The 12,369-nt window shown below is 41.6% G+C and overlaps 1 protein-coding gene across 7 annotated transcripts in view; it reads left to right on the top strand.

Moving 5' to 3' along the window:
• The window catches only part of BNC2 (basonuclin zinc finger protein 2), a 417,670-nt gene that overhangs the window by 392,776 nt on the left and 12,525 nt on the right, over window positions 1–12,369 (top strand). For 3 of the 7 annotated variants that reach the window (XM_007111985.4, XM_007111987.4, XM_055087216.1), the window contains 2 exons: window positions 6,290–8,259; window positions 8,686–8,751. In XM_007111985.4, the coding sequence (XP_007112047.1) occupies window positions 6,290–8,259; window positions 8,686–8,751 (2,036 nt within the window). The remainder of the gene's footprint in view (window positions 1–6,289; window positions 8,260–8,685; window positions 8,752–12,369) is intronic. The other 4 variants (XM_007111990.4, XM_055087217.1, XM_007111986.4 and 1 more) reach the window with 2 other exon arrangements.

Here is a 12,369-nt window from a genome sequence, read left to right as displayed (position 1 = left end):
CCACTTACAGCCCCCCATATGGAGTTGATGGAGTGCCCCTGTTCATGACATCTGAGATAATAGTCTGAGCCCATCACTTGCTCCTGAAGTGACCCAGCAGTTAAATGTTATATTTCCTAATTTCTGGGTCACTTCCTTGACACATATCCACCCAACCAAGAGGCCAGCACAAAGGCGCAGGTGAAGGTGAGCTATGGTGAATTAACTGACTGACTGCCCTTCAAAGTGTTTGACAAGACGTGTGTGCATGATTCGTGCCTGCCACATGTCAATATTAGCTCCGTAGAGAAGCAACCTCTGATTTTTATGACTACACACCCCTTTCGTAAAAATACCTGAGCTTGCGCCCCAATATATTTAAAGCTGTTTCCAAATGAGTAATATTAGCAAAAAATTGTCTTTTTAGGTTAAAAAATAAATAGAAATTCTCATGTTTACTCCTCACGTTAGTGGATTGTTGTGTACCCCCTACGGATAGGAGAGAATGGGGAGAAAGGCATGTGTCTTTGTTTTTCTGGTCACAACAGAATGCAGGAAACAAGAAGATGGTCTATATACGTATATAAATAGGGAAAGTTGTGAATGTTGAGTCGTGAGATTTCATGCACTTTTCATGGTTTAATGTTTTGAGTCAACTTCATTGAGGTATACTTTCCATGCAAAAAAATCTACCAGTTTTACATGTACAATCGATACAGTCATGTACACATCAGCACAGTCATGATGTAGAATGTTACCGTCACTCCCCAAAGTTCCCTTCTGTTCTTCTGCAGTCAGTCCCTTTCTGCCACCCTCAGCCCCTGGCAACTACTGATCTCCTTTCTGTTCTTATAGTCTTACTTTTCCAAAATGATTCCTCTGACTGGCTTGGTAGTGTCTGTAGCCTTTTAGGCCTGACTTCTTTCATTCTTAAGGTTATGCTTCTATCAATAGTTTATTCCTCGTTATTGCCCAGAAGTTAGTATTCCTTTGTGTAGATCTCCCACGATTTGTTTCCCCTTAAGACTTAAACACCTAGAAAGCCTGGCAACATTTATGTTTCAAGTTTTGCAGAGCATGGTTTCATCGGTTTCTAACTCAGCAATTACAGTTCAGTTTTAACCTGATAAGAGTGCCAAGCTGCATAGGCTTGAAATTTGGTCATTTCTCTACCTTCTACTCAACCACATTTCTCTTGCCTTGATATCTGAATTCATCCTGAAGGAGAAAGGATAGAAAATCCCCATGGGAAACTGGTCATGAAAATAAGTTGCCAGTATGGTTAGGGTGGAATAATTCCTTAAGATAGTACACTGCAAATGTAGACATGAAATCAAAAACTACATCTCATAAACCTCTGATTTTGTTTTAGGTGGTCCACATTTCATTAAAAGCTTTAAAATTAGATCAAAGGGGAAATGTTTTTAGTTTTTAGCTAATCGTTTTTGGATTTTTTTCTTTAAATTGTGCCTTAAATTTGACTGACAAGAAGTTCATTAAATAGAGTAGAAAATTAAACTATTCTGCACCTGTCTTTTAGAGTTAAACTATTTGCTGATTTCTTAACAATTGGAATACTGCTAGAGCAAAGAAACCCTAGATCTCTGCTATGTTCAGTGTTCCTCTCTCATTTCCACGCGTGGAAAGAAAGGCAGTGTTTCCCTCCGTGCTCTGGCATGCTAGTGGCCTGCTGTGAACACAGATGGGTTCCTTCTTGGGCTGGGGATTCTCTGGGCTTGAGGTCACCTGACAGCCTAATGATCCCAAAGCCTCTTATCTGGTCTCTCTTCAATCTCTTTACATCTTTCCTTCTCTACTCTCCCTTTCCCTCAAATAAGAAAAACCAAGCAGTCTTATTTGACTTTGGTTTTAAAACTTATATGCATCATATAAGGTGCTTTGATATGAAGAAAGGGCTCAAATAAAACCATTGAAACCATGATCGTTGATCCTACCGCAAGAAAGATTTTAGAAAATCACTCTGGAGCCATGTAGAACTGGGTGCCAGATTTCTACCGAGTGATACAATCACCAGTCCAGTGAATAATAATAGAAGGAATTCTTTTCATTTAAAATGCTTAGATGTAAATATTTTAAGTGTTGTATACTTGTTCTGAACCCAGTAAAACTGGTTTATAAGTCTGGATTATTTGGTGTTACCCATCTTTTAATTAATAGGATAGCCAGTTATTGTCATAGGAAATCAGTACTTATCCTAATACCTTGCATTTCACTTAACAGGGTAAATCTTATTATCCTCATTTCATAAATAATAATTCCCAATGCAGAGGGTTCAAGGTCACTGAACGCTGGTTACAAATGGGAAAGCCTAAAGTAACTGACTCACCAACTACAAAATCGAATGGGAAGGACAAGAATCTAGTTACGCACTCTGATATGATTTATCATTCATGCCCAAGACCAGCATCCCAGTATGAGTTGGTCAGTAGTCAGGATGTTCCTAGTGGCCTAACAGACTGAATTTGTGTTTTATTAATATTTATTCTGTGATAATACCTAATTCTTTTTATGGCTCTTAATTACTCTGGTAAAGTGTATTTGACATGATAAAGGGGCCTAGATGATAGATCTCTACTTCTCAGGCTATCTGTGAGGAAGGACCAGTTTCCCCCCAATCAGTCTTGAGCCAACACTTAAGTTCAATAAAATAAAATAAAAATAAATTACTTTAAAAAGAAGTGATCATGCCTTTAGTTGTTACAGCAGTGTCCCATTGTCCCGAAGGTTTCCAAATGGTTGCTCTCAATTACCTGCAGACTGGTTTTAGGAAAATAATAGCCCTCAGACTAGCCCTTCTTGAATAGCATGTGGACCACTCATGGCAAGTCTTGTCTTAACAGAGGAGTCTTAAAGCCACTGTTTGAGAATCACTGCACCCCATCCTCCTTACTTCTGTCACAGAGATCTTCAGGAAAAAAGAAGCTTGGCCTCTCCTTTATCCCTTTGATGATTTCTAACTCCCTTCAACCAGTTTAATCAGAGGATATGCTAAAACTGATGTTCATTCCTAGGGTTGAGCTTTCAGACGCATTCTGTTGCATGAGAAAGTCAACTGTTTCTTGCTGCAGTTTCTCTATTTATGAACGTGATGGTCTTAGATCATCTTGATGAATGATGGCTTCTTTGGAAAGAACTTTGGTGGCACTTCACATTGCCTGGATCCAGAGGTTACCCTGTCAGGAGGACTCCAGTTGGGGGTATGCAATGTAGATATTTGTCCTGTCCCCAAACACATTTGTTTACAAAGATACTGTGTTGTCCTTCTGTGTATATATAAATGGATGCTTCTGTTACCACGATAAATGAAGCTTCTCTTTTATCATTCAGGCTACCAGCAAAGTAGCCTGGACCTCTTCCACCAGAAGTAAGTGCTTTAACATAACAGTCTCCTTTTTGGTGGAGACAGCCACTCAGGCCTAAAAAAGAGTCTGAAAGGCAGTAGATTTAGAAATAGCAGGCATTGTGGCAGGCCAGGAGAAAAGAGAAACCATATGGGACTGCTGTGTACAGTTAGGGGAGGGAAGACAGGAGGGTGATTGAAAGGAGATGCCTCAGGTGGGTTTAATCAGTTGCTATGGTTTCTAAGGCCCGTTTTAATACCGGAGGCTGCCAGCTCTGTAAGTACATTATCGATATGCAGATGTAGGTGCAGGCTACCTGGGAAGAACCTGAGGAAGAAATGGCTGTACCTTGCTCAGATTGGGTTTCCATAGTGAAAGCCTCCATAAAAGAACAATCAAGAAAGTGGATTTGATGGTAAAAGAAAAATAGTGCAGAAGAGGACATTACAGTGCTCTGGAGACCAGCCTTGTTCAGGAGAGGTCCTGCTCCTTGTTATCACAAACTCAGTGTGCCCACCTGCAAAATGGCCTCATGGATGACAGTCACTTACCTCAGCGAACTTGGAGTCAGAATTTCTGGGTTCAAGTCCTGGACCCCAGTTAGCATCTTTGCAACCTTAAGCCATCTCACTTCTGGTGTCTCATCTGTTACACATTTGCTGAGCTCTGGAAGCTATTATAACGCTCAAATGAGATAATCTCTGCAAAAATCACAATTTATTTCTCTGCTTATTTACAACACCAACATTCTCCTTTACTTCCCTGCCCCAAAGAAGAATGGAAGGGCGACCCGTTGCTGTGAGCGAAAACTTTTTAAAAAATGGCTACTGCCCGACTCCAGGATCATCCAGAGTCACCGTGTATACACATCATTGTATGACTAATGTGAACAGATAGCTGTCTGAGAGTGTTTGATCTGAAGGCTAATTTCTCCTGCAAGATGAGGGAGGGACATCTGTATTTGACAATTTATGTAGGACTGGACACCCACACGCATATAAAATGATAGAATGCTAGCAATGAGCCTTATAAGGAATACCATGTAACTATTAGAGCTTCTTTTTTAAGTAATTTAAACACATGACAAGTATTGCCTTATTATCAAATTTTAGGTGTCATGATTCGGACCATACGATTGTGGTCCAGAGAGAATTTCATATTGCAAGGCTGAGTAGAACGGTCTACGAGAGAGAATTCTCCTTTGCAAAAATAGTACAGTTCCCTTTATCCTGTTTCCCCTAACGTAACATCTTACATGAGCATAGTACGGTTGTTGAAACCAAGAAATTAGGATTGATACCATGCTGTTAACTAATCTAGAGACTTTATTGCAAATTTACCAGTTTTCCCACTAGTGTTCTTTTTCTGGTCTAGGATCCCTAGAATCTCACGTTTACTTGTCCTGTCTTCTTAGTCTCCTCCAATCCGTAACCAATCTTAGGTCTTTGAGTTTTTAAAAATCTTTCCCGACATTTACACGTTGACGAATACTTGCGACTGTTTTGCAGAATGCCTTTTAGTTTTGGTTTATCTGATGTTTTCTCATCATTAGATTGAGGTATAAATTTTTTGGCAAGCATGCCACGGAAGCAGCAGTGTGCCCTTCTCAGTATAAATATATACACATATGTATCTATCTCACACAAGGTCCGTGATGATCCTTATCACTGGGTAATGTTTCTTGGACAGCTTGGCTAGGGTGATGTCTGCTAGGTTTCTCCATTATAACGTTCTGATTTTCCTCTTTGTAATTAATAAGGCTCTTGTCTTGTTATTTAAGACGATTTTATGCTTCTGTAAAGTGACAGTCAAGGGTTGGAGCAAGTGCTGCTCACAGAGGCTTGCCGAGTATCCTGTACTGGTGGGAAGAAGCTGTGCCCTAGAAGATGATGGAGTCATTATTTAAGTGTTTGAATAGATTTTTCTCAATCCATACTGAAATGGATTGCCTGACATTATACTGCAGGATTTTTAAGTCCGACCTCCAGGCGTATCTCATAGTTACTAGCAAAAATGAAAGTGTGAAATGCTTTTTAATGTATATTTAACAACACATAGCCTGGTGATTACTGATGTGTATTCTCTGTGGACTCCCTCTGCTATCAGAGGAGGATGTTGAGAGACAACATTTTTACACATTTATTCTATCTAAATCCATCACATGTTTACTTTCTAGATATGTATAGCTGTCATTTATAACAAGATCATAAAAAGTCAGATACGCTAAGTCTAAGTCAAACTTTGAATCATAGGATTACAATCAATTTTCAGAAAAGTGCAATTACTGTTTTTCCTTACTCTACCTTATGAAATAAGCTACTGGTAAATGACACGAAAATAGAGCCATTAAAGAGGGGGGAAAACACAGCATAGCAATGGGGATATGGGGGGGGTAATGCTACTTTGTTCATCCTTTTGATTCAGAAATTCACATATTAGCTCCTATTTAAAGGAATTTACATCATTGAATCCAGCGCTTGTGCTGAAGAAATAAAATTTGAATAATGTACTCAGTTCCTTCCTATGGTGTCACTGTTTGATAAGGATTAAGGTACTTTTTTTGTTTGTTTGTTTGCATACACTGGGTTGCACAGCAAGAGTTCACATCTTGTACTAATATATGCTAAATACTTGCATAGTCTATAGGCCATTGTTGTTAAAGTAGCAGTAGTTTAGGCATTTTAGATCACAGAGCCCCAGTGGTCTACGTTTTGTTTGCTTTGACATTGTTAAACTCAGTCTGTTTCTCTAACTGTGACTCTAATGACTACATTGGCATGGCAGAAAAGTATGCTTTGTGGATCGACTTGTATTAACCGTGCTTGCATGTTGTTTTCTGCTCTCGGTGTTCCATGAACAGACAGAGCACCTTCGGTTGCACTGAATAATCATGCACAGTCAATAAGTTTTTGTGTTTGTCTTTGTCATTTCTTTGATGTGGCCTCCAGGATGCTGCCGGCAAGGTGCTGGACCGCTGGGCCATCATGTCTCGAGAAGAGGAAATCATCACCCTTCAGCAGTTTCTGCGGTTCGGAGAAACCAAATCCATTGTGGAGCTGATGGCCATTCAGGAGAAAGAGGGGCAGGCCGTAGCTGTACCGTCTTCAAAGACAGACTCAGACATCAGAACTTTCATTGAGAGCAATAATCGCACCAGGAGTCCCAGCCTCCTTGCCCATCTAGAGAACAGCAACCCTTCCAGCATTCATCACTTTGAAAACATCCCCAACAGCCTCGCCTTCCTGCTGCCATTCCAGTACATAAACCCGGTCTCAGCCCCGCTGCTAGGATTGCCTCCGAATGGGCTGCTGTTAGAGCAACCAGGACTGAGGCTGCGGGAACCCAGCCTTTCGACCCAGAATGAATATAACGAGAGCAGTGAATCTGAAGTGTCTCCCACACCCTACAAGAATGACCAGACGCCCAATAGAAACGCCCTGACCAGCATTACTAATGTGGAGCCCAAAACTGAGCCAGCCTGCGTGTCCCCCATTCAGAATTCTGCCCCGGTCAGTGATCTGTCCAAAACCGAACACCCAAAAAGCTCATTCCGGATCCACCGGATGAGAAGGATGGGGTCAGCCTCTAGGAAAGGAAGAGTATTCTGTAACGCGTGTGGGAAGACGTTCTATGACAAAGGTACTCTCAAAATCCATTATAACGCTGTTCACCTGAAGATCAAACATCGGTGCACCATCGAAGGTTGCAACATGGTCTTTAGCTCCCTCCGAAGCCGTAACCGTCATAGTGCGAACCCTAACCCTCGCCTTCACATGCCTATGCTAAGGAATAACCGAGACAAAGATTTAATTCGGGCCACATCAGGGGCTGCCACCCCCGTCATAGCAAGTACGAAATCAAATCTCACACTCACAAGCCCTGGCCGGCCCCCAATGGGTTTTACCACTCCCCCACTAGACCCCGTCTTACAGAATCCTCTCCCTAGCCAGCTGGTGTTTTCTGGGCTAAAGACTGTCCAACCAGTTCCTCCGTTTTATAGAAGTTTACTCACTCCGGGGGAAATGGTGAGTCCTCCAACCTCCCTCCCGACCAGTCCCATCATTCCAACCAGTGGTACCATAGAGCAGCTCCCCCCATTACCCTCTGAGCCAGCAGCGCCAGTAGTGATGATGGCCACTCATGAGCCCAGTGCCGACCTGGCGCCCAAGAAGAAGCCCAGGAAGTCCAGCATGCCTGTGAAGATCGAGAAGGAAATTATTGATACTGCCGATGAGTTTGACGATGAAGACGACGACCCCAATGATGGCGGAGCTGTGGTCAACGATGGGAGCCATGACAATCACTGCCACTCGCAGGAGGAAATGAGTCCAGGCATGTCTGTGAAGGACTTTTCTAAGCATAGCAGGACCCGGTGCATTTCAAGGACTGAGATAAGAAGGGCCGACAGCATGACTTCCGAGGACCAAGAACCTGAGCGGGACTACGAGAACGAGTCTGAGTCTTCGGAGCCCAAACTAGGTGAGGAATCCATGGAAGGGGATGAGCACATGCACGGCGAGGTGAGCGAGAAAGTCCTGATGAACAGTGAGAGGCTGGGCGAGAACCACAGTGAGCCCTCTCACCAGGACGCCATCAAGGTGAAGGAAGAGTTTACAGATCCCACTTATGACATGTTTTACATGAGCCAGTACGGACTGTACAACGGCGGGGGTGCCAGCATGGCAGCCCTGCACGAGAGTTTTACATCATCTCTGAATTACGGCAGCCCTCAAAAGTTCTCCCCGGAAGGTGATCTGTGTTCTAGCCCAGACCCCAAAATCTGTTATGTGTGCAAGAAGAGTTTCAAAAGCTCCTACAGCGTGAAGCTTCACTACAGGAATGTTCACTTGAAAGAGATGCACGTCTGCACGGTGGCTGGCTGCAATGCCGCCTTCCCCTCTCGCCGAAGCAGAGACAGGTCAGTAAATCTCCATTGGCTGCTCCTGCTGGGGGTGGAGGGTGCCAGTCGTGGTGGACTTGAAACATTAAAAAAATCCAGCTTAGATGTTTTTGATGCACTGTAAAGATTGTCCACAGTGATCGCGTGACCCCCGCAAGCTGCCGTGCTCGTGAAGGATTGTTGCAGTTGGTGCTTGTTGTGATTAAGCATGCAGAATCATATGCCATCTTACCCAGTAATGCACGCCATTTTTCTCTGTGCTCTGTGTATGTGTGTTTCCATGCATCTAGGTGTGAATAAGTTAACTATGTACACAGTTCCCTGCTTCCCCGTGAACCTTCACTTAGAAGCCGCAGCTTCTGTTATATATATTTCTGCTTTGCCATGTGGCTTTTTAATTAAATCAATATATTATCTTCATACACACATATTTATCCAATATAGAAACAGAAATTTACGGATGGAAAGAACCATAGGTCCAGGACATCGAGACAGCCTGCATCTCCGTAGGTATAACCAGAAATGTTATCGTTCTTACATGAGTATTTAGTATGTCCTTGAATTCTTTAAGAGTCATAAAAATATCAGAAGAAAACGGGACCAAAGTAATTGTTGATACGGGGAAATGGTATGGTGATGTGGGTTACTTTAACTTTACAGTGTCTTTGAGCACATCTCTAAAATATAGTCTGTCGTGGGAATTATGCACAGAAGGGGAGGCATGCATGTACTTTGAGGATCAGTTAGAATATATTATGTCCAGCCTTGAGATGACATCACACCTTAGCTATGTAGCTGCAGCTCTGAAACAGTTGGGCTTAAACAGAAGCAGCTGGTCCTAAACCTACAGTGGTCTTTTTCAATCTTAAAGAAAATGTGATATAAATGGAATGTGTCAAGGTGGTCAGTGGTGGGGTAACACAGTTGTCCTACCCTTGCGGAGATAAGCTTGTGAACAGAGCATTTACATGATACGCTAGCCCAACTAGAGTCACACAGTTAGTTCCTCCCATCATATTGGATGTGGTTTTTGGTTTTCCAGTGCCTTTTAAAAATATTTTTGGAGGAAATTTTTTTACATGGTAAAAATCAACATATGTAGAAGAAACAAAATGAATTAGGACGTTTCCAAAGAGCCACCACCCAAATTCTCGTGTTTATCAGGTGAGCAGAGGTCTCTGACAAAGTAACATGTAATAGAAGTACACTGAAAGGTAGTGATCTGTCACTAGAATGCTCTGCTTTTTTTAAAAGTTCAATCTTTTTAAAATGAAAGTTAAAATGTATCTTCCTTTGTACTAAAATATAAGCGGCCCAATCAATGTATGAAAAGCAGAATCTCTGAGAAAAAACTTAAGTGGCTTTCTTTGTGCAACTCAGAACATGCTTTGAAGAGAAATCTCCCTTCTTAAAAATCCCCCCTCCCCCATTTACCTTGTTCTGTAAAAATGTTTTACGGTCAACAAGTTCTCTTCAGTTCCAGGTTATCATCGACAGCCCCAGAATACGGCAGATAAGATAGCTAGACTTTGAATAATAAAATATAATACTATACCCAACCCCCCCCCCAAGTTTGTGAGCAATATTCATTCTTTTCTGTTTGAAATAGTGCACTTGTGATAATGAGGTTAATGCATTGGATTTTTTTTTTTTTAACAAAAATAAAAGACTCATGAAAACCTGCATAAAATATTTATGGAAATGGAGTGTTTGTTTGAAGACAAGCCAAAATTTAAGCTTATTTGCATGCATTCCTATCACAGTTTTAGTTGGTTTGCTGAAAATACTGCAAGTCATGACACTGGAATAAATGGCTCTGGGACCAAAGGCTACAACACCGGAAGCTTGGTGCTTTCATTTATGTCAAGCCACTAGAAAACGCAAGCGCTTGTGTTTTTATGTCCTAATGTATAAGGAGGTACTGTGGAGAGGGTGGTTTGTCTGAGGAAAAACATTGATTGATTGATTGATTGATTGATAGCAGAAGAATATTTCAATCTCTAATTTTATTGTAAGGATTGAGAGTTTCATGAGTGACCAGCCATACAGAAGTTTAGACCAGTGCCTAGGATAACTAGGATATTCTAGGTGAGAAGCATAATACAGATATTCTCCCATATATGTTCGGTCACAGAAGAGATTGCAAACCTCAGAAGACAGGTGATTACATTACATATGGGTGAAATAGCACGTCATGCCTAATCTTTTTAATTCTGGAGTTTTGTCACACATGATAAAAAGCAAATTAAAAAAAAATACTGTACAAGAAAGTCTTGATTCTCACATGAAATTTTGCTTTTCAAGAATCTGCAAATCTTTTGACCTCATGGTAAAAACATAGCAAAAACTCTTGATATTTTGACTTTTTTTTTTTTTTTTTAAGAAGAGTTCATCCTTGTTGAGTCTATGACTTGAGTTAATATATGATGTGAATGTAACTACCACTGAATAAGCAAAAACAGTGATGCCATTGGGGTACCACCCTCTTCCTGCATCTCAGGAAACACAGTTGCACTATAATTGTACTCCTGTTTCAGCCTTTTATTGTCATTTGATCAACTAAGAACGACTTGTAATTTAATCTCCTTACTCACAAAGCCTCTTGCCTCACATCTTGAATCTACCCCTCAGACATATTATCTTCCTCTTTCTCTTCACTTGTACTGTGTCAGTCACAAGAACCCCAGGAATTTTGTGTCCCTGCTTTTCTCCTCTTCAATTCACTATGAAGCTAGGATAAGTTTCCTTACCTTTCTCTGAGCCAACATACCTTCCCAAACAGAAATCCTCCTTTGCCTTTAATCCTGCCGTGTCCTCGCCCATTTCTCTCCTCGCCCCAGAGTCTCGACTCATCCATCCTGGACTCCACAACATCTTCCTGGTGCAAATAAAGCATTAGAAGGCATTCTGAGTGGGGGCTGAAGTGTGCAAGGCTACCGGGTTTCTGGGATGCCTGTGATAAAACTAACAGAATGACCCTCTTCCTTCTGTCTACGAAAGCAGCCTTCTTGTCTTTGGGCTTAGAACACCTTACAGGAGAGAGAAACAGGTCTTCTTGCGCTTCCTCCAAGATGGTTATATACACGAGGGAGTTGCGTGTTTGCTCCCAGATAGGCTGTTTGTTAGTAGGACGGAAGCAGAAAGATGTTAAATGCTGTGTTTTAGATTTGACGGCTAGGTAGCAGAGATTTCCAAGTCTTTGCTTATGGTCTTTCTCGGTTTTATAAGATCAGATTGAAGGCTTTTTGAAAAGCAAGAATATTCTTTGTGTAAAGTCACAGAAAGGGAGGAGGAGAGAGAGAGAGAGTGGGGCACAAGCAAGGCTTGTGAGGGCTGAGGAGTCCAAGCGCAGTGTCAGAGGTGTCCTTTTCTATACAGCTGTGACTGAGTGTGAGTTTAATAAATTAGAAAGCAAAGAGGACCATTCCACACTAATGACAAAGAGCAAGCCAGTATACCCAGACTCCAATTCATCTGGTCGCTAGGTGGTCGTTAGGGTGATTTTTACTCCAAGTTCTAGAAGTAAAATGTAAATTATTTTCCCTGTAAAGAACTATAGAACTGTAAGGCAGTGGCTGAAGTATTTAAGTGTATACTGATAACAGTGTGTCGTGTTACACCGGACAGTCTCTCTAAACACCGTATAACTTCTTTCTTGTTTGTCGCTTGATTTTTCTGCCAAGATGATGTTCTGTCAGGGAACAGGAAAGCTGACCCTGGGTTTTGAAGTAAACATATGAAAATACTCCCTGGGAAGAAGAAATTCCAACTGGCCTAGAACCTACAGTCTTCAGAAAGGACATTTTCTTGAAGATAGTGTCATAGAATTGGCTGGGCCTGGCTTCCTTTGGTCATTTCTCGTCCTCTGTCATGTTTTTTGATCCCCACGAGGGCTGAGTGGCCATGGATCAACCCCATTTATAAATTACATTTGGTTTTTATTCAGACAAATAAAAGCCCTTCTGTCCTCTTCCCCCAAATTCCTTGTCATTTGCTAATATGATAATCTATTTAATGGCAATCACTAAAACAGACATAAATAGATTTTACATTGGCCACTATAACGAAGATGTTGTCCACAGAAACTAGATGGCCTGCATCTTTGTTCCTCTCTTCCTCTGAGAATAG

This window comes from Physeter macrocephalus, chromosome 9, assembly GCF_002837175.3.
Source record: "Physeter macrocephalus isolate SW-GA chromosome 9, ASM283717v5, whole genome shotgun sequence".
NCBI classification, from domain to species: Eukaryota; Metazoa; Chordata; class Mammalia; order Artiodactyla; family Physeteridae; genus Physeter; species Physeter macrocephalus.
This window is presented reverse-complemented; position numbering and strand designations above follow the sequence as displayed.